General features: G+C 37.2%; 1 protein-coding gene and 2 long non-coding RNA genes across 6 annotated transcripts in view; 2 read left to right on the top strand and 1 right to left on the bottom strand.

The window, feature by feature from the left end:
* Positions 1 to 9293, top strand: part of LOC309486272 — a 233032-nt gene extending 223739 nt beyond the window's left edge. The window contains exon 2 of the long non-coding RNA XR_014201434.1: positions 8995 to 9293. This is a non-coding gene — a long non-coding RNA (uncharacterized lncRNA). The remainder of the gene's footprint in view (positions 1 to 8994) is intronic.
* The window catches only part of blnk (B cell linker), a 38576-nt gene continuing 19179 nt past the window's right edge, over positions 776 to 20172 (bottom strand). For all 4 annotated transcript variants that reach the window (XM_082153396.1, XM_082153398.1, XM_082153399.1 and 1 more), the window contains 17 exons: positions 18664 to 18764; positions 18506 to 18575; positions 18349 to 18405; positions 18233 to 18258; positions 15733 to 15755; positions 15438 to 15494; positions 15186 to 15216; positions 13234 to 13279; positions 13077 to 13134; positions 12957 to 12984; positions 12840 to 12870; positions 10697 to 10784; positions 10591 to 10622; positions 10425 to 10474; positions 8417 to 8504; positions 6791 to 6942; positions 776 to 1551 (listed from right to left, as the gene is read on the bottom strand). In XM_082153396.1, the coding sequence (XP_082009522.1) occupies positions 1435 to 1551; positions 6791 to 6942; positions 8417 to 8504; positions 10425 to 10474; positions 10591 to 10622; positions 10697 to 10784; positions 12840 to 12870; positions 12957 to 12984; positions 13077 to 13134; positions 13234 to 13279; positions 15186 to 15216; positions 15438 to 15494; positions 15733 to 15755; positions 18233 to 18258; positions 18349 to 18405; positions 18506 to 18575; positions 18664 to 18764 (1055 nt within the window). In that variant the 3' untranslated portion in view covers positions 776 to 1434. The remainder of the gene's footprint in view (positions 1552 to 6790; positions 6943 to 8416; positions 8505 to 10424; positions 10475 to 10590; positions 10623 to 10696; positions 10785 to 12839; positions 12871 to 12956; positions 12985 to 13076; positions 13135 to 13233; positions 13280 to 15185; positions 15217 to 15437; positions 15495 to 15732; positions 15756 to 18232; positions 18259 to 18348; positions 18406 to 18505; positions 18576 to 18663; positions 18765 to 20172) is intronic.
* LOC309486261 lies at positions 10791 to 12833 on the top strand. Its single transcript, XR_014201415.1, has 3 exons — positions 10791 to 12203; positions 12278 to 12541; positions 12647 to 12833. It is a non-coding gene; the product is annotated as an uncharacterized lncRNA (long non-coding RNA).

The raw sequence follows: 20172 nt of genomic DNA, 5'->3' as shown, positions 1-20172 counted from the left end.
GGGCGGGGCTACATAAGGTCTATAACCTGGGCTAGGCTTGCTTGCTTGCTTGTTTTTAAAAACAAAAAAGTTCTATTTTTGGCAAATCTAAAGGCCCTTTCCCACCAAAAGTGAGATGAATAAGCCTCAGGGTGAAGGACATGCAGACTCTCACCTGTACAGTAGGGGGAGCGGGGTCAGTCGGATCATTGAAGGTCAGCAGCAAACACACTGGCTAATAAAGTGAGATTAAATGCATAAAGTATATAACATTTAATTAATGCAGGTTTGCTAAATATTCTGAGTTTTCATTTAAGTTTTTATTCATTTTGGGGAATGCTGAATCTGTTTTTGTGCAAGTGAGAAGAGTAAATGCATGCTCACATTTAGTCACATCATGTTCTTACACACAACGCCTCTGCACTTACAGTTCCTCTCAACATGAGGACAGGAGAGCTGTCAGTCAATGCATGGGAGGAACTTGCATTACTTATTTGAAAAGTAACTCAAGTATTTTGTTGTACATTTTACTTTACAGTTACCTGGAAAAATAAAATCTGATTATGTAACTCGTGTAACTTGTAATGCCTTACCTTAAACACTGAGAACAAGCATTATGTAACTGGGCTTTTAACTTAATATATATATATATATAACAGGTCAACTGATGGTCAAATCTAGTATTAGATTTTCAGTGGCCCACAAGGTTTCCAGTTATTGCAACCTAAAAAAGTAATGTAAACCAAATTACAGTCATTGAATGTGGATCGAATGTAGACTACAGAACCGACTGTGGTTATGCCTAATTTTTTTTTACTATATAAATATTGTTATTATACTGTTATCTGTAGATCTGACTTACTCTTGCAAAATAGCCTGCATGCTCCAAATAATATTTTTGATCAACTCACGTGACTAGTCCACCTTATGTAAAATAAATGTAATTTATATGAATAATTTTAATGAACATAGTACACAACACAATAACTTTCAGTAAAAAGAATCTTTTTTTTTTTTTACTGCACACACTTTATATAAAACAAAATGTTTATACAATGATTCAACAACAAATACACATAAACTGTACCGTATTTGCATATCTTCATATAGGCTTAACATTGCTCTCTTCTCTGCTGCTGTATTTTTAGATCGTTTCTATATGTAAACACGGACCTCTTTCATCAATGCATCGGCGTTTCACTTTCCGTCGCGTCAAATTATAAATACCGCGTTGTTTTAATTCTGTTACTTGCGGCTGTTTTGGAAGCGCGCGCCTTGTGCGATCGGCCCTGTCACTCACTAAAATAAGTTATAAAAGTAGCAGCAAGTCCCAGCTTTGCAAGCGTGGATCTGTTTCCATCATCTATTAAGGTAAGATGTGAAACCATCACACAGTTGTATGTCAGTACAGTTATATTTGTGAGCCTGCAGTCTTCAGATGTTGTTGTGGTTGTTTCACGGCTTCACTGCATGCTTGAGTTTGGTGGAGTCTTTGGTGTTGCTCTGTGAGTCGACCAGCACGAGAGGATTCTTCTGGTGGTTCTCGATAATGTCAGAAACGCTGCTGAAACGCTTCAGAGTAAAGAGAGATGATAGTTAGTGACTGAGCTGACAACTTTACCTCTTTTCACATTTGGACACTTAAGTCACACTTTTCTGAATGCCATTTAAATGTGAGCATGAAATCAAAAGGGACAATTTTTTTATTTAATTTTTTTTAATGGAATATTACAGCATTTATTAAAAATGATTTATCCGTGCACATTTTAAAAAAGCCCTCAACTTCCCCTCCCTCATGCAGCGACTTCTCTCTGATGACGTGTTTACTGGCGCGTGGGCGGGGCAACCTGTCATTCACAGAGATCCACCAATAGCAAACCACAACCATCTAATTAATCAATCAATCAATCAATCAATCAAGTATGGGTATCTGCAGAGCCCGTCTACGGAGAGCCTGGCCACTCCCTATTAAGTCCTATTGTACCGAATTTTGGTTGTAGTTCCACTGGGGGCGATCGCCCATGAGTGCAAAATGAATGGGAGTCTATGGAGCTAGACGGCTAAATTTGTCTCTTTCACCCGATTGCCGTTGAGAAATTTCAGATTTGATTGTAGGTTTTGCAAGTTCAACATGGGTTATAGGCCGAAAGTTGAATGAACGAGTACTTATGTCCTTTCGATTTCTTACAGGTTGAGTTGTTGTTGCCCACAACACGCTAGCACTCTGCTAATGAACGCTGATTGGTCAGTGAAGGACTGATTACGACCAGAGATTCCGCTTGATGGCATCAGAGCCATGTGTGTGTGTGTATAAACAACAAAACAAAAACTCTTCAAGCACGTGTATTTCCCTGTGTCAGCTGTGTTGTGTGTTTACCTGTGTCAGCTGTGTTGTATTTACCTGTGTCAGCTGTGTTGTGTGTTTACCTGTGTCAGCTGTGTTGTGTAGTTACCTGTGTCAGCTGTGTTGTGTGTTTACCTGTGTCAGCTGTGTTGTGTGTTTACCTGTGTCAGCTGTGTTGAGTGTTTACCTTTGTCAGCTGTGTTGTGTGTTTACCTGTGTCAGCTGTGTTGTGTGTTTACCTGTGTCAGCTGTGTTGAGTGTTTACCTTTGTCAGCTGTGTTGTGTGTTTACCTGTGTCAGCTGTGTTGTGTGTTTACCTGTGTCAGCTGTGTTGTGTAGTTACCTGTGTCAGCTGTGTTGTGTGGTTACCTGTGTCAGCTGTGTTGTGTAGTTACCTGTGTCAGCTGTGTTGTGTGGTTACCTGTGTCAGCTGTGTTGTGTGGTTACCTGTGTCAGCTGTGTTGTGTGGTTACCTGTGTCAGCTGTGTTGTGTGTTTACCTGTGTCAGCTGTGTTGTGTTTACCTGTGTCAGCTGTGTTGTGTGTTTACCTGTGTCAGCTGTGTTGTGTAGTTACCTGTGTCAGCTGTGTTGTGTAGTTACCTGTGTCAGCTGTGTTGTGTGTTTACCTGTGTCAGCTGTGTTGTGTGTTTACCTGTGTCAGCTGTGTTGTGTGTTTACCTGTGTCAGCTGTGTTGTGTGGTTACCTGTGTCAGCTGTGTTGTGTGTTTACCTGTGTCAGCTGTGTTGTGTTTACCTGTGTCAGCTGTGTTGTGTGTTTACCTGTGTCAGCTGTGTTGTGTGTTTACCTGTGTCAGCTGTGTTGTGTGTTTACCTGTGTCAGCTGTGTTGTGTGTTTACCTGTGTCAGCTGTGTTGTGTGTTTACCTGTGTCAGCTGTGTTGTGTTTACCTGTGTCAGCTGTGTTGTGTGGTTACCTGTGTCAGCTGTGTTGTGTTTACCTATGTCAGCTGTGTTGTGTGGTTACCTGTGTCAGCTGTGTTGTGTGTTTACCTGTGTCAGCTGTGTTGTGTTTACCTGTGTCAGCTGTGTTGTGTGGTTACCTGTGTCAGCTGTGTTGTGTTTACCTGTGTCAGCTGTGTTGTGTGTTTACCTGTGTCAGCTGTGTTGAGTGTTTACCTCTGTCAGCTGTGTTGTGTGTTTACCTCTGTCAGCTGTGTTGTGTGTTTACCTGTGTCAGCTGTGTTGTGTAGTTACCTGTGTCAGCTGTGTTGTGTGTTTACCTGTGTCAGTTGTGTTGTGTGTTTACCTCTGTCAGCTGTGTTGTGTGGTTACCTGTGTCAGCTGTGTTGTGTGGTTACCTGTGTCAGCTGTGTTGTGTGGTTACCTGTGTCAGCTGTGTTGTGTGTTTACCTGTGTCAGCTGTGTTGTGTGGTTACCTGTGTCAGCTGTGTTGTGTGTTGACCTGTGTCAGCTGTGTTGAGTGTTTACCTGTGTCAGCTGTGTTGTGTGTTGTGTGGTTACCTGTGTCAGCTGTGTTGTGTGTTTACCTCTGTCAGCTGTGTTGTGTGTTTACCTGTGTCAGCTGTGTTGTGTGTTTACCTGTGTCAGCTGTGTTGTGTGTTTACCTGTGTCAGCTGTGTTGTGTGTTTACCTGTGTCAGCTGTGTTGTGTTTACCTGTGTCAGCTGTGTTGTGTGTTTACCTGTGTCAGCTGTGTTGTCGACGCCTTGAGAGAAAAGAAAGTGCAGAGCGCGAAAGCACCGCTCGATGGTGTTTTAAGCCCCCAATGGCTCCTTAGCGGCAGCTAACCCTACCCTACCCTCAACCTTAAACCTATCCATCCCCTCGCTGCCTGGAAGGCACCGTTGGGGGCTTAAAACACCAAGTGCCTAAAGCAGCAAAGTGACTGAAGGATTGCCGTAAAGCTGTATCTCTGGTCGTACGATGTGTATGACGTCATTGACATTTTAAAAGACTTTTTAAAGCAAATAAGTGACTCTAAAAAATCTAACACCCAGCAATGTGTAATTTCTTTGCATCTCCTTTCGAATACAATATTCAAATTACTAGACAAAATATTATATCCTGAGAAAAGTGGATTTTGAGGGGTATAGCGCCATAGACCTCCATTCATTCTGCACTCATCCTGTGAGCGCCCTCATATGGAACCAGAGTGGAACTGCAACCAGTTCAGAAGCCGGAAGTTTACTGAGAGTGGAAGTTCTCCCCTTATTAGACAATCTTTGGTATCTGTAAGTTCTAGTAGTGGGTTTGCTGAAAGCACTTTACAATGGCTGTGTCCCAATTCAAAGATTTTGAAGGCTGTGAAGAATTCTGCCATCACTGGTGTGCAATAAATCCTGAGGTAGACAAGGGAGCGAAGGATCCTTCTGTTGTATCCTTTATTTCACAGGAAACGAAAGACCCATTTGAAGGAGCATTCGAACAGAGGGAATGCATTGACGTCGCTTTCCCAGCCGGACTGAGTGGCAGAAGAGCTGCTGTGTGACTGCATTTAATAGAGGAAACTGTGACAACGCCAGTAACATGAACAATTATCAGTTTAAACTAAAGGTTGGTACGGTGGCTGAGAGAGCTCAATGCGCAGCAACTGAAGAAAACACATCCAAATAGAAAAAAAACACACAGTTTCACAACACACGTGTGCTCCAAATAACACAACCAAATATAGAAACACGCTGCAAATAGCAGAGACCACAACGGAAATGTTTCCAGGGGAACCAAATAAGTGACGAACTTATTGCTCGTGAGCATCCCTGTGCCCTGCTCCCTTAGAAGGGCAGACGGCAGAGCCCTTGAAGTGGCGCTAGTGTGATTATGTAGCCGTTTGGAACGCACTTAATAAAGGGAACAACGAAAGACAACGTAATTTCCTCGTTATTTTCACCTGGGATGTTCCCATGACAACGAAGCACGGCGTCCATCAGCTGATTCGCTGTTCTTACCACAGAAATATACAGTGTAACTGATGTATAGATTAATATCTTTCCCTCATGTTCTTTTCCTCTATCTTTTTTATTTATTTATTTTAGTTTTCAGCTCATTGTTCTTTTCTCATTTGTATTCTGATGACATTGAACATATTGTTAATACATTTTTGTATATTGTATACAAGTTGTATGTCCTAAAAATGTAATCTCTGTATGTTTTGCAACAACAACAACAACAGCAACAACAAATAAAGTAGGCTTTATTTACGTCCCAGCCGGGTTCGTCACTTATTTGGTTCCCCTGGAAACATTTCCGTTGTGATCTGTGTTATTTGGAGTGTGTTTCTGTGTTGGGTTGTGTTGTGAGTATTTGGAGCACACGTGTGTTGTGAAACTGATGAAGAGGTTTTCTTAATTTGTGGGTGTTTTTTTTCTATTTGCATGAGTTTTCTTCAGTTGCGGCGCGTTGAGCTCTCTCAGCCACCGTAGGCTGGACTCGATATATGGTTCCTTACAACTTACCAAAGATCCAGTGATCCGTGGATATTGACATGCAGCAGGAATCGTGTTTCCTGACATTTATGTGAGCCTGATTTCGACGCCGGGGAAATACATAAAGCAAATTTGCCTGTGAATGCTTTATAGAAATACAGTATAGATCTAAATCCATGTGATCACTTATATCAGTGTTATATATATATCATCATATCGTCCAGCTTTAAAACTTGTATAGTTTTTTGTTGGTGTTTATTTAAAAACATCCAATTATGCAGAATATACAATGGTAAATATTTTATTATATTTTTATTTTATTGATGACTTGTCAGTAGTGTATGATTTTACCCCTATATTCAGCATATTGACACACAATAACTGCAAATCCCGCTTTCTCTGCGTGGATCAGTTGTTTCTGTGAATTGCAGCGATTCATTTGCTTCTCTGTTCTGTAGCTTTCGTCAGTCTGTAAAAACACACCTCAGATTTCTTGTCAAATCTATTAATACAGTCAATCTTAAAGCTCTGTCCCGTTTTAGATGTGTTTTGTGTGTTTTTCGTGGCATTCACACTGAAAACCAATGCTGTCACTCAGTGTTTCTACCACTCAGTGTGTGTGACCGGTGATGCAATCTGCCCTCGACTCTGCCTTCGACTCTGCCTTCGACTCTGCCTTCGACTCTGCCTTCGACTCTGCCCTCGACTCTGCCCTCGACTCTGCCCTCGACTCTGCCCTCGACTCTGCCCTCGACTCTGCCTTCGACTCTGCCCTTTAAAGGATGCAGCTTCTAAATTGCGCCGCCGCAAATTGGTTGCGAAAGCTGCGTGTTAGAGTTAGTTTCTGTTGTAGCATTTCACTATCGACCTGCCACTATCCCTGTCTCCAATCAATTCCCAGTGGACAAAATCAAGTCCCGCCTACATGTGTTCTTGTTCCACAAGCCGATTCTCTTGGATATACGTCACAATAGGGAAGAAAAGACTATCGCAACTTCTGTTTAATGACTTTTTAAGTGTCCAAATTCTTGTTAGGGTCAGTGTATCACCATGTCCTTCTTTACCTCCTCTCCTTGCTTTTCTTTCCCCAGAGCATATTGTTTGTTGGAAGCGATGTAGCGGACGGGGATGTTGTAAACTCGGCTGTTGTAAAACACCACGAGTGTGTACGGCTGCTGTACGTCCACACCAGAGCTCTTCCTGAGCAGAAACCCCCCTTCCTGAAATACAATCAGACAAAAAGCCACATACTGATTAGTTACATCTCAAAATAGGGATAGACTGAGATTTACATTCATGCATTTGGCAGATGCTTTTATCCAAAGCGACTTGCATTGCATTCAAGGTACACACTTTATCAGCAGCTCATGCATGCCCTGGGAATCGAACCCAGTGACCTTGGCGTTGCAAGCGCCATGCTCAAATGTTTTAGCTACAGGAATAATAGCAGCCGGTAATAATCTGTGATGTTTTTAAGATTATCTGCATTGTCTGATAAACATTCGGCTGTTTGTTCCACATTTCTAATGTCTGCCAACAGTCTTGTTTACATTTTCTGGTTTTGAATATATTGGTGCATCTTGAGTTCATTTATTTTCTACAAATCATGAACCCTTTTCACATTTTGGGGTTTTCAGAAGCAGAAGTCGTCTATAGTGGTGAACGTAAAAAAAACAACAACAAAAATATTTCCATTCCATTGTTCCAGTCGCAAAAGAAAACATACATGTCAGTGTTCTTGTGATTTTTCCAAACGAGGAAAAAATATCATGAGATTGATTACATGGATCAGAAGAGAGAAAGATGCCAAGTCTCTCCGAGACCCAGCCGTTTTATTTAACTCTATTTATTTAAGCCGTTTAAACACAGCAGTGTTGACTAGTTTAATGAAATGTAATGCCATGGTCTTATAACATGAAACTAAGGATGCACCGATATAAAAATTTTGGATGACACCAATAACAGATATAATTCTTTATATTTGAAAGCCGATAAATCTAAATACACATTTTTATATCATTTTTGAGAGCCTGATTACAAAAACAAAAGTCTCACCATTAAAAGCCATGTCCTAATTATGATGTTCTCATTATAATTTTATGCAGCCTATATGACAACACATGTTGCACTTAACCATATTCCTTTTCAAAGTTATTCCAATCATATTTCAAGCGATTCATCATGTATATATATCATATATAGGCCGATATATCATGCATCCCTACATAAAATGTAGTGTTATAAATGTACACAGAATGAAAATATTAAAACGTATCTAGATTTACAATGTTAATTACTTTGGAAAGGTGTCATCACGCATTATCAATACGATCAACATGCATGATGCATATATCAGTGTTTTACTGGCCACTTGCATTTGCTTGTCTTCTGCAATAATGGATGAGTATTTTCACAAAAAGTTTAATTTTTTTATGTTATTTATGCAGATTTTTCACAAAAAGGTTTTGATTTAAATAATAATGCATGACTGTTTTTAAAGAAATTAGATGTGTGTACACATCAAAGCCAGATTAGATTTCTTCCTAAAAGAGCAGCAGTGATGAACTGTTAGTGGATCTGATAGAATGGCAGAGTTGATGTATTATAGTTCAGGGTTTACAGGAATTTGCTGGAATTTCTAATGCAATGTCTGTGTGAAATGCATCAGTGTTGTTTTGTGCACGCCGGACATGCCTTAGCTGAGCGAATGAGAGCGTCCTCTGCTGTCTTGCGGTCACAGCTGCTGGCAAACCAAACCTTTTTATACACACCAGCTTCCTGTGTGAGAGAGAACGGGATAGTCAGACTGACAGAGTAATGCATGCTGGGATGCTCTTGATTATAGTACTTATGCTGCAAACTGAGGCACACTAACATCAGGGGCACTTTTCATTCTCTGTCAGAGCCAAACCTTCTCAAAAAAAAGAAAAGAAAAGGGTAACACTTTACAATAAGGTTCATTAGTTAACTTTAGTTAATGAATTGACTAACATGCACTAACCCAAATCCATTACATATTTAAAACAGGAATATCCTATACTAAACCTAAACTAATCTTGACAAACTATATATCATTTGAAAGCTTACAATCTCTAGTTTTCATATTTGGTGACTGATTTTCAAAATAAATTACAGAGGAGCCGTAATTTATCAATTGGCAACAATAATATTTTCATATTCCTAAGGCGTGTTCAGACCTTTATTTTGAAATGGCAATAAACATGAAAATCATGAAAGAATGGTAGAAACCAGTTTGTTTTCATGCCAGAAAATGTTTCAATTATAAAGAAAAAAATTATAGATTCACCATTTGTGATGTGGCAGCGAGCTATAGCGCACATACGTGTTCTTTTTATGTGTTTCTTAGAGGTTGAATTCATATCAAAATCTGCCAAACTTCCCAATTACTTCTGAATAGAATGTCTACTTCATAAATTGTATGAAAATTATGGAAATAATGGTTCAGATCACTCAAACCGCATATGGAAATGGAGGCGCCCTTATATGGGCAATAATGGAGTCTGGTTGTCACCTAGTGAAAAAGTTTGGTACTGCGCCCAAACAAAATCTTACTGAAAGCTCATTTTTTGAGATATCAACCTAAATTTTGAAACACAACTTGTTCAGATTTTTTACTTTGATTTTTTTTTTGCAGTTTTAGAGTCGCCCAGGTTTTAAAAATATATATTTCATATAAAATATGAATAATAATTTTTTTTACATTGTACATTTCCATAAACTCAAACTTCTATAACTTTTTTTTTCTGTTTCACTTTCTTAATTTATTTCACTTCTACAAAAATCTGCCAAATGTCTTCTTTAAAACAAGACCAATTGTACGTCTATACTCCAAAGCATTCTTTAATTACAACCATTTAAGTTCGAAATGTCCATTTTCATGTCTACTCAAAAAAAAGGGGGTGACAGTTAACAGGTTAAGTAAGGGTTAATGAGGTGCGGGGTAAGGGTTAAAGGGACGAGGTGTCCATTGTCAGGTATTAATGGACGACGGCGAGGCGTGAACCGTCCGATGCGCAGCGGAGGACCGAAGTCCATTAATACCTGACAATGGACACCTCGAAGGGCATTAACCCGCTTATACCATGGTCACTTGCCAAATAACACATTTTTAAAACATTAGTTTATATTTTAATTAGTTTTACAATCGAAATCTAAAGTTTTTACAAACAATAACTTGGTTTCCCTGGTTACGCCTGACCGGAGATATTTATAGTCCGCTCAGCTCGTAGAAGCCTTCAGTTTACTGCCTGTTGCTATGGTTACTCACAGCTGATGTAGCCAGCGCATTTATTTATTAATTTCGAACTGTAAACAGTCAGTTTCACCAGAACTCCTTTACTAGGTGTCCTCTATCACTTTTTAATGGACACCCTGCAGCCAATCAGAATCGAGTATTCACCCAGACCATGGCATAATCTTTGTTAATGTTAGTTCATAAAAATACAGCTGTTCATGTTAGTTCACAGTGCATTAACTAATGTTAACAAATACAACCTTTGATTTTAATGACGTATTAGTAAATGTTGAAATTAATATTAACTAAGATTAATAAATGCTGTAGAAGTGTTATTCATGTTAACTAAGGTAGTTAACTAATGTTAACTAATGAACCTTATTGTAAAGTGTTACCGAAAAAAAAGATATGCGTAAAGAAGTCAAGAAACTAATTGTAATCACCTCATCTGCGTCTCTCGCTGATCTGCTGTCTGAGGGCAACGTCCCCCTGCCTGGATATAATAATATTAATAAACAGACAGAAAAGGAAAGACTAGACAGATCTGATGTCTATATTTGCGTTATAAACAGAGAGATCTGCTGAATTTTGAGAAAGCGTGAATCTTACTTTGGGAGGGAACCTGTCGAGGCAAAGGCATTCTGTCGGAGAGAAGGAGTTTAGATCTTTATGATTACGGTATAAAATGAAACCGTCGTCGTCTGTGATTTCTTACCTGGCTCGATGAAACCCTGCAGTTGGCGGACTGGACATGGAGTCCGCTGGGATAGGCACTGGTGTTGTTTTAGATGATGATGCTGTAACTGAGATCATGTGACCAACAGAAGGTCTTAGTTAAGATTGCACTATATAAATGTCCTGGAGACTTTCATGTTGGTTACATCTACAAGGCATTGGCTATATTTAGTAAAGCACACTTTCACTGTGCAGAAGGCTATTTTTATATATGCATGCATGCAAGGATGTGCCGAATTTGTGCATTGTAGAACTGTTGGGGTGGAACAATATTTCGTGTCACAATATATCGCAATACAAAAATGCAATAATATGTATTGTGGATAGTTCACCCAAAATAAAAATTAATGTGTGAGAAAAAATTAAAGTTTTCTATTTGAATATACTTAAAAAAATTATTTATTTCTGTGATGCAAAGCTGAATTTTCAGCATCATTACTCCAGTCTGTCACATGATCCTTTAGAAATCATTCTAATATTCTGATTTATTATGAGTGTTGGACACAGTTCTGCTGCCTAATATATTTGATGAATAAAAGGTTAAAAAGAACTGCATTTATTCAAATAAAAAAAATATTTTCTAATAATATAAATCTTCTTTACTATCACTTTTTGTCAATTTAACACATCCTTGCTGAATAAAAGTATTGATTTATTTCAAAAAAAGAAAGAAAAAAAAATTACTGACCCCAAATTACTGACCAGTAGTGGATATTGTTGTTACAAAAGATTTCTATTTTTAAAACAGTTGCTTCTTTTGTTTATTCATCAAAGTATCCTAAAAAAGTATCACAGGTTATGAAAAAATATTAAGCACCAGAACTGTTTCCAACTTTGATAATGAATCATCATATTAGAATGATTTCTAAAGGATCATGTGATAGACTGGTGTAATGATGCTGAAAATTCAGCTTTGCATCACAGAAATAAATGATAATTTAAAGTATAATAAATTGAAAACCAATTATTTTAAATTGTAATAATATATCACAATATTACATTTTTTTCTGGATTTTTGATCAAATAAATGCAGGCTTGATGAGCAGAAGAAACTTCTTTCAAAAACATTAAAAATAGTAATGTGTCCAAACTTTTGGCCTGTACTGTATAATGTTGAATATAATGTATAATAATGCAATGGGGGAATATTTGTGGGTCCTGATAATGCCAAATGTAGCATTTTAATCAACAGTACATTTTTTGTTAACCTTTTATCATATGTCTTGGAGTATCGCAATAATATCGTATCTTGAGTTCAGTATCGTGAGTTCAGTATCGTGACGTATCGTATCGTGAGTTCAGTATCGTGACATGTATCGTATCGTGAGTTCAGTATCGTGAGTTCAGTATCGTGACATGTATCGTGAGTTCAGTATCGTGACGTATCGTATCGTGAGTTCAGTATCGTGAGTTCAGTATCGTGACATGTATCGTATCGTGAGTTCAGTATCGTGACATGTATCGTATCGTGAGTTCAGTATCGTGACGTATCGTATCGTGAGTTCAGTATCGTGAGTTCAGTATCGTGACATGTATCATATCGTGAGTTCAGTATCGTGAGTTCAGTATCGTGACATGTATCGTATCGTGAGTTCAGTATCGTGAGTTCAGTATCGTGACATGTATCGTATCGTATCGTGAGTTCAGTATCGTGACATGTATCGTATCGTGAGTTCAGTATCGTGACATGTATCGTATCGTGAGTTCAGTATCGTGACATGTATCGTATCGTGAGTTCAGTATCGTGAGTTCAGTATCGTGACATGTATCGTATCGTGAGTTCAGTATCGTGACATGTATCGTATCGTGAGTTCAGTATCGTGACGTATCGTATCGTGAGTTCAGTATCGTGATATGTATCGTATCGTGAGTTCAGTATCGTGAGTTCAGTATCGTGACATGTATCGTATCGTGAGTTCAGTATCGTGAGTTCAGTATCGTGACATGAGGGCATCGTTACACCCCTAGAAAACAGAGCTTATTTGTGTCATAACGCATCAGTTTGACTTATGCATCTTATAATACCGCAGGATTCACCATATACCGTACGCTAGATTTCAAGCATTAAAACATTGCTTTTGCTATTCTATGACAGTCTCATCATGAGGGATTTTGATAGTTACCTTCACTCTCTCTGTGAGGAATGCTCGGTTTCTGCAACGATGGATGAGTATGTTCACAAAATGTTTTGATTTAAATAATAATGCATGACTGTTTTTAAAGAAATGAGATGTGTGTACCGGCATCGAAGCAGGATTTGGTTTCTTCCTAAAAGAACAGAAGTGATGACCTGTTAGTGGATCAGATATAATGGCAGAGTATTATAGTTGTACTATAGTTGAGGTGTTTCCAGGTCTTACAGGTCTCGAGGTCGAGGTGTCGGTATCGATGGTCTCCGCGTCGTCTCCTCTGGTTTTTCTTTAAAAGCAAACGAGTGTCAGAAAATAGATGGTTTTCAAGAGAGATTGTTTTTCTGCATTCATTTGCTCAGGTTTAGTGTGTGTAACTGATACTCACTGTCATCTGCGTCACACACCTCATAATCGTCCTCTGATTGGGATTCCTGCTCAGACACATGGTGGAAGAAGACCGTCAGCATATTCTCAATTCAAAACACGCATTTTGGATTGTTATATCATATATCAGCAACATATGTGCATTATAGGGTTGATCGCTTATTTACATTCGAATCAAATGTACATGTTGGACAGGCTGGTAACAAACGTCTCATTTGTCAACATTAGTCAATGCATTAGCTACGATAAACTAACAATATGTGTGTGTGTGTGTGTGTATATACAGTACCAGTCAAAAGTTTGGAAACATTACTATTTTTAATGTTTTTGAAAGAAGTCTCTTATGCTCATCAAGCCTGCAGTTAAAAAAAAACAAAACAAAAAAAACAGTAATATTATGAAATATTATTACAATTTAAAATAATGGTTCTCTTTTTTAATATATTTTAAAATGTAATTTATTTTTGTGATGCAAAGCTGAATTTTCATCAGCAAGTACTCCAGTCTTTGGTGTCTTATGATCCTTCAGAAATCATTCTAATATGATGATTTGATACTCAGTTATTATCAATGATGGAAACAGTTGTGCTGTTTAATATATTTTTTTGGAATACTTTTTTCAGGATTCATTGACGAGTAAAACGTTAACAGCATTTATTCATTAAAACAGCATTTATTCAAAATAAAAACATTTCTAACAATATAAATCGTTACCATCACCTTTTATCAATTTAACGCATCCTTGTTGAATTAAAGTACTAATTTCTTAAAAATAAAATAGTTATAGTTCCCAAACTTTTGAACGGTAGTGTATATTGTTACAAAAGATTTCTATTCTAAATAAATACAGTTCTTTTTAACTTTTTATTCATCAAATAATCCTGAAAAAAGTATCTCAGGTTATAAAAAAAATATTAAGCAGCACAACTGTTTCCAACATTGATCATAAATCAGCATATTAGAATGATTTCTGAAGGATCATAAGACACCAAAGACTGGAGTACTTGCTGATGAAAATTCAGCTTTGCATCACAAAAATAAATGACATTTTAAAGTATATTAAAAAAGAGAACCATTATTTTAAATTGTAATAATATTTCATAATATTACTGTTTTTTGTTTTTGTTTTGTTTTTTAACTGCAGGCTTGATGAGCATAAGAGACTTCTTTCAAAAACATTAAAAATAGTAACGTTTCCAAACTTTTGACTGGTACTGTATATTAGGGATGCACCAGTATGAACATATATATGGGTGGTTGACATGACATGGCCCTTTTTTGGTCCAATGTGTCAAAGTTCAGTATATTATAGAACAATATGTCAAAAACTGTGATGATATTGTTCAGAAAGTGCTGTTTTATATGAACATGCAGAGCGTTCATGGGTTTAATCTTCCATTTTTTCACAATTTTCAGCCAAACCAGAATAAGCTCATATGGCGTGACTGTCCCAAGCACATTTCACACATTTTGATTTTGAATAAAAACAAGAAAATGAATTCATTTTCTGTTTATTCAATCATATATTGATATCCCAGATGTCTACTTGTGAATCTGCTTGACTAAAAGTTTTGCGCTGTCTTTTGGTGATATATATATATATATATTAGGGATGCACTGATATGAACATTTTGGCCGAAACCGATAATTGTTTTTATTTGAAAGTCGATAACCGATATATTGGCCGATAAATCATTAATCTATGGCCGATAAATAATATAATTTTTGAGAGCCTGATTACAAAAACAAAAGTCTCACCATTAAAAGTCCCAAGCACACAATTATCATTTTCTCATTATAATTTTACGTAGTCGATATGACAGACTTGCGCTGTACATTTTGCACTTGACTGTATTTTCCTTTTTTTAAGTGATTTTTTTAGTGTTATTTTACTATTGGTAGTTGCAGTTCTTGCTTATATTATTGATGATTGAAGTGATGATCGATACTCACTGGAGGCGTTGATGGCCTTCTGGCGTGCATTCTGTATGAAGAGATAAAACATGGAAAATCTACATTTTGTATTTGTATTTGTACACATTGGTACATTTATCATTTTGTAGTATTTTGAGAGACGGCTGTGATATTTAAAATGCTTCGCATTGTTAGAGAACCAAAGTAATGGAAATAAAGTAGAAACTATCAAAATGGTAAATGTTCGTAAGGGTGTTTGTGATGGTCATCAGGTGAGAATGACTGTAATACCGTGGACTGGCTTTAGGAGGCGCCGTCTGTGTGTTCGGCTGAAGAGTCTCCTTACTCCTGATGATCAGAACATTTATGGACACAGAACATCAATATAAAAGAGAGAATATGCTCAGAGTTAGACTAAATGTAGTGTTGACGTGTGAGTATATAGCAACATCTTCATGCACTGGGAATAATTGAATGTAATTACTCCTGTAATCACTGCTATCTGACATAGAGTTTAACACCGTTTTGTAACATAGCTAGTTTAATGTGTGTAATATCAATAATATAGTTAATTGTGAAGTTTTACCTTTTCTTAGAATGTGAATTCTCCTATAAACAGAGACACAAAGCTTTTTTTTTTCCAGAGCATTTATAAGGCGAAATAATTTGAGAAGCTTAAAGGATGAATAACGCATGTTTCTCAAGAACATGTCCATGTCATATTTCATGCCAAAATCATAAATAAAAAAATGATGCATGATGGGATTAATTGTATTACCTGTAATTTATGCCGATTTTAACCACGATAATATTAATAAGAATTGTTCAGATTGCATTGCTATAATCACCACTGATAAAAACGCCACTCAAGTTTTTGTTTATATAATATATGTGTTATTGTATATATGTGTGTGTGTGTGTGTGTATGTGTGTATATATATATATATATATATATATATATATAAAATACACACACACACATATATATATATATATATATATATATATATATATATATATATATATATACACACACACATATATAATACACACACACACATATATATATATATATATATATATACACACATATATAATACACACACACATATATATATATATATACACACATATATAATACACACATATAATACACACACACACACACACACACACACACACACACATATATATATATATATATACACACATATAATACACACACACACACACACACACATATATATATATACACACACATATATAATACACACACACACACACACACACACACACACATAAATATATACACACACACACACACACACACACACACACACGTATATATATATATATATGTGTGTGTGTGTGTATATATATATATATATATGTGTGTGTATTATATATGTGTATGTTTATATATATGTGTGTATTATAACACACATATATATAAACAATATATATGATGCCACTTGGAAATATTATAAGGAAACATGGAATTAGTTTCCATTGTTATGCTGATGACACTCAAATATATATTTCATCACGGCCGGATGAAAACGCTACATTTTCCAAATTGACAGAGTGTGTTAAAGATATAAAAGATTGGATGACGCGTAATTTTCTTTTATTAAATCCAGACAAGACAGAGGTAATACTTATCGGTTCAAAAAACCGCCCACAAAACCTCGCACAATACAACTTTAACATCATAGGATGTCCTGTTACTTTATCCTCTACAGTAAAAGACCTGGGTGTTCTACTCGATTGCAACCTGTCTTTTGAAAATCATATTTCTTATGTTACAAAAACAGCCTTTTTCCACCTTAGAAACATTGCTAAGCTACGTAATATGCTATCAGTTTCTGATGCAGAAAAGTTAGTTCATGCATTCATGACCTCGAGACTGGATTACTGTAATGCTTTATTAGCTGGTTGTCCTGCATCCTCAATAAACAAGCTACAGTTAGTCCAAAATGCCGCCGCTAGAGTTCTTACGAGATCAAGAAAATATGATCATATAACACCGATTTTATCATCACTGCATTGGTTACCTATAAAGTTCCGTATTAATTACAAGGTATTGCTACTGACTTATAAAGCCCTAAACGGCTTAGCTCCAGTCTATTTAACGGATCTTCTATCGCCCTATAATCCATCGCGCTCTTTGAGATCACTAAATTCAAGGCTTTTGGTCATACCTAGGATATCCAGAACCACCAAAGGAGGGAGAGCATTTTCACATTTGGCTCCAAAACTCTGGAATAGTCTTCCTGATACTGTTCGTTGCTCAGACTCGCTCTCCCAGTTTAAAACTAGATTAAAGTCGCATCTCTTCAGCCAGGCATTCATATAATCCTACAGTTCAAACTACAATCCGGCCTCTATCCAATGCCAGAGGAGAACTGGCCCCCGACTGAGCCTGGGTTCTCCCAAGGTTTTTTTTCTCCATTAAGGCACCTGATGGAGTTTTAGGACACCATTAGGTCACTTGATGGAGTTTTTCGGTTCCTTGCCACTGTTGCCTTTGGCTTGCTCAGTTGGGGATATTTTGGGGATATCTAATTTAATTTTATCAATCAATAAATTCCTCTTGAAACAAACTTTGTTGTATTATTTTAATTTAATACTGTGAAGCTGCTTTGATGCAATCTGTATTGTGAAAAGCGCTATACAAATAAACTTGACTTGACTATTATATGTGTATGTGTATATATATATATATATATATATATATACATATATATATATACACACACACACACACACACACACATACATATGTATATATATATATTATATACATAAATATAATAATATATATACACGTATATTATATAAACAAAAACTTTTATGTTAGATGTGATTAATCATGATTAATCGATATGACTATATACATATTACAGTAATGATGTTTTGGGGATAATGTCATGTAATTAATGTTTCCAAAAGGCTTAATTTTCTTAAAACACAACCTGCACACAATGCATGCTTTTATTCTTTTATTTTGATTTTGCAGTGAAATATGACCTGAATGAATATATAACTTCAGTGACCTGAACAAAGCTCTTTTGATTGAAGCTTACCTTCAAGTCAGGAACCTCATAGAAATCTAAAAAAAAAAGAAGTGCAGTAAATGCGCTTTCAATATTTGATCAAATAAATCTAGTGAAACTGTGCAGATCTTGGAGAATAATCTCACCTGGATCGTTCCCACAAGCAGGAACAGCAGGTTTGACCCCTCTGTTAACCAGCGGCTCTGGAAATCGACATCATTAGAGCTTGATTTATTGATAATAATAATTCAGTGTGCAACTACATTAGAAACGCCTTGCATAAGCGTTCCTTTATCATCTTACTTGTTACTGTTTTCCCAGTGGGGTCGATGTAATTATCATCCATTTCGTCCTCTGGCTCAATGTAATCTCCCTGAACAGAGAGAGTTGCAGTATCAGTAGTTTATTGTGCAGTAAATTAAAGTGTGTGTAAAGTTAACAGTGCGAGCTGTTATTGTTACATCATCTTCCTCTGGCCGACTGCGGGCCACTCGAGGGGGTTTGTGCTTCTGTTGCAGATGGAAAGGAGTGTTTGGTTTTTCCGGTCGACCACGACAGCTGTCTGGTGAACAGAAGAAACACACACCGGAAGTCTGGTTTTAGAGCTGAACATTTCAGCAATATGTCATCAGTTACTCAAACTTATTGCATGCTTCTTTTTTTTTTTTAGCATTTGAAAGCATTGCTTTCTTCAAAGGTTCTCCTTTTGCGTTTAACAGTATTAAAAAAAGCATGCAATAAGTGCTTTCTTCAAAGTTGCATTCAGTGACTAAAGACTAGGGCCCGTATTCTTAAAGAATCCTCTCAGAAAACTCCTAATTTAGCTTAAAAACTTCTACGTAGGAGTCTTAGCTTAAGAGCGATTCAGGACCAATCTGAGAACAACTCTGAGCAAGGAACAGACTAAAACTGAGGAGGCGGGGCTGACCCCGTTGCTATGTATGACACAATCTTTTGAAGACTGATTGGTTGGTTGTCCAAGAAGTAAAAAAAAAAGAGTGATTTAAAGTATAGGGTCTATTCTAAGCCTTCTACGTTCACACTGCAGGCTGAAACGACCCAATTCCGATTTTTTTGCCCCTATGCGACCTGTATCTGATCTTTTCATGACAGTCTGAACGACACAGATCCGATCTTTTCAAATGCGACCCAGGCCACTTGGGTATGTGGTCCCAAATCCGATACATATCCGATCTTTTCAAATGCGACTTCAGTCTGAACGGCCAGGTCGCATTTATCCGACCCGCACGTCATTGATACGCGAAAAACGTCTTAATCCTGCGTTGAAGTAGTCGTCGTTTCGAAAACGGACTGCATATTCGTCGAGCTGAGGTAAATCTGCCGAACGGGTCGACCTCGACGAGCCCGTTAATTAAAAAAAAAATAAATAAAAGCCCACGGCCATTATATATACGTTATGTTAACTTATTTGTGCTGAATCTGATATTAGATAGGTCAGCGGCTGCTGTCTGGCTCTTGTGTAACGGTCGCTGCGCGCGTTCGTGTGTGTGTGTGTGTGTGTGTGTGAGAGAGAGAGAATCACAGTTAAAGTTTAGCTACTTCCGCAAACAATAAGTGACGTCGTTGACCGTTGAGTACTCTTCTGCGCATGCGGGTCACTTCTGGTGGGCGATACTCCAAATTTCGGTATCGATCCGATACCAAGTAAATACAGGGCCAGTATCGCCGATATCGATACCGATACCAATACTTTTTCGTTTTAAAAGCATGCACTTGAACTTACGCACTTTCCTGTGCTAGAGCAGTGTGTCATGATTTATGAGGTGAATGCATCATTAATATGCTAAATCTGAATACGTTTTCATGACTACTAAATATTTTGTGATTTGTGCTCTCAACTCGCCTGTAATTATTAGTCAGTGACTTTTACAAAACTACCCTAATTATAGTAAAAGTACTATTGTACACTAGCCTACTGTTTAAAAGTTTGGGGTCTGTAAGATTTTTTT

This window comes from Leuciscus leuciscus (assembly GCF_965113295.1).
Source record: "Leuciscus leuciscus genome assembly, chromosome: 22".
Lineage (NCBI taxonomy): Eukaryota > Metazoa > Chordata > Actinopteri > Cypriniformes > Leuciscidae > Leuciscus > Leuciscus leuciscus.
Note: the sequence above shows the minus strand (reverse complement) of the source record. Positions and strands in the feature narration are given on the sequence as shown.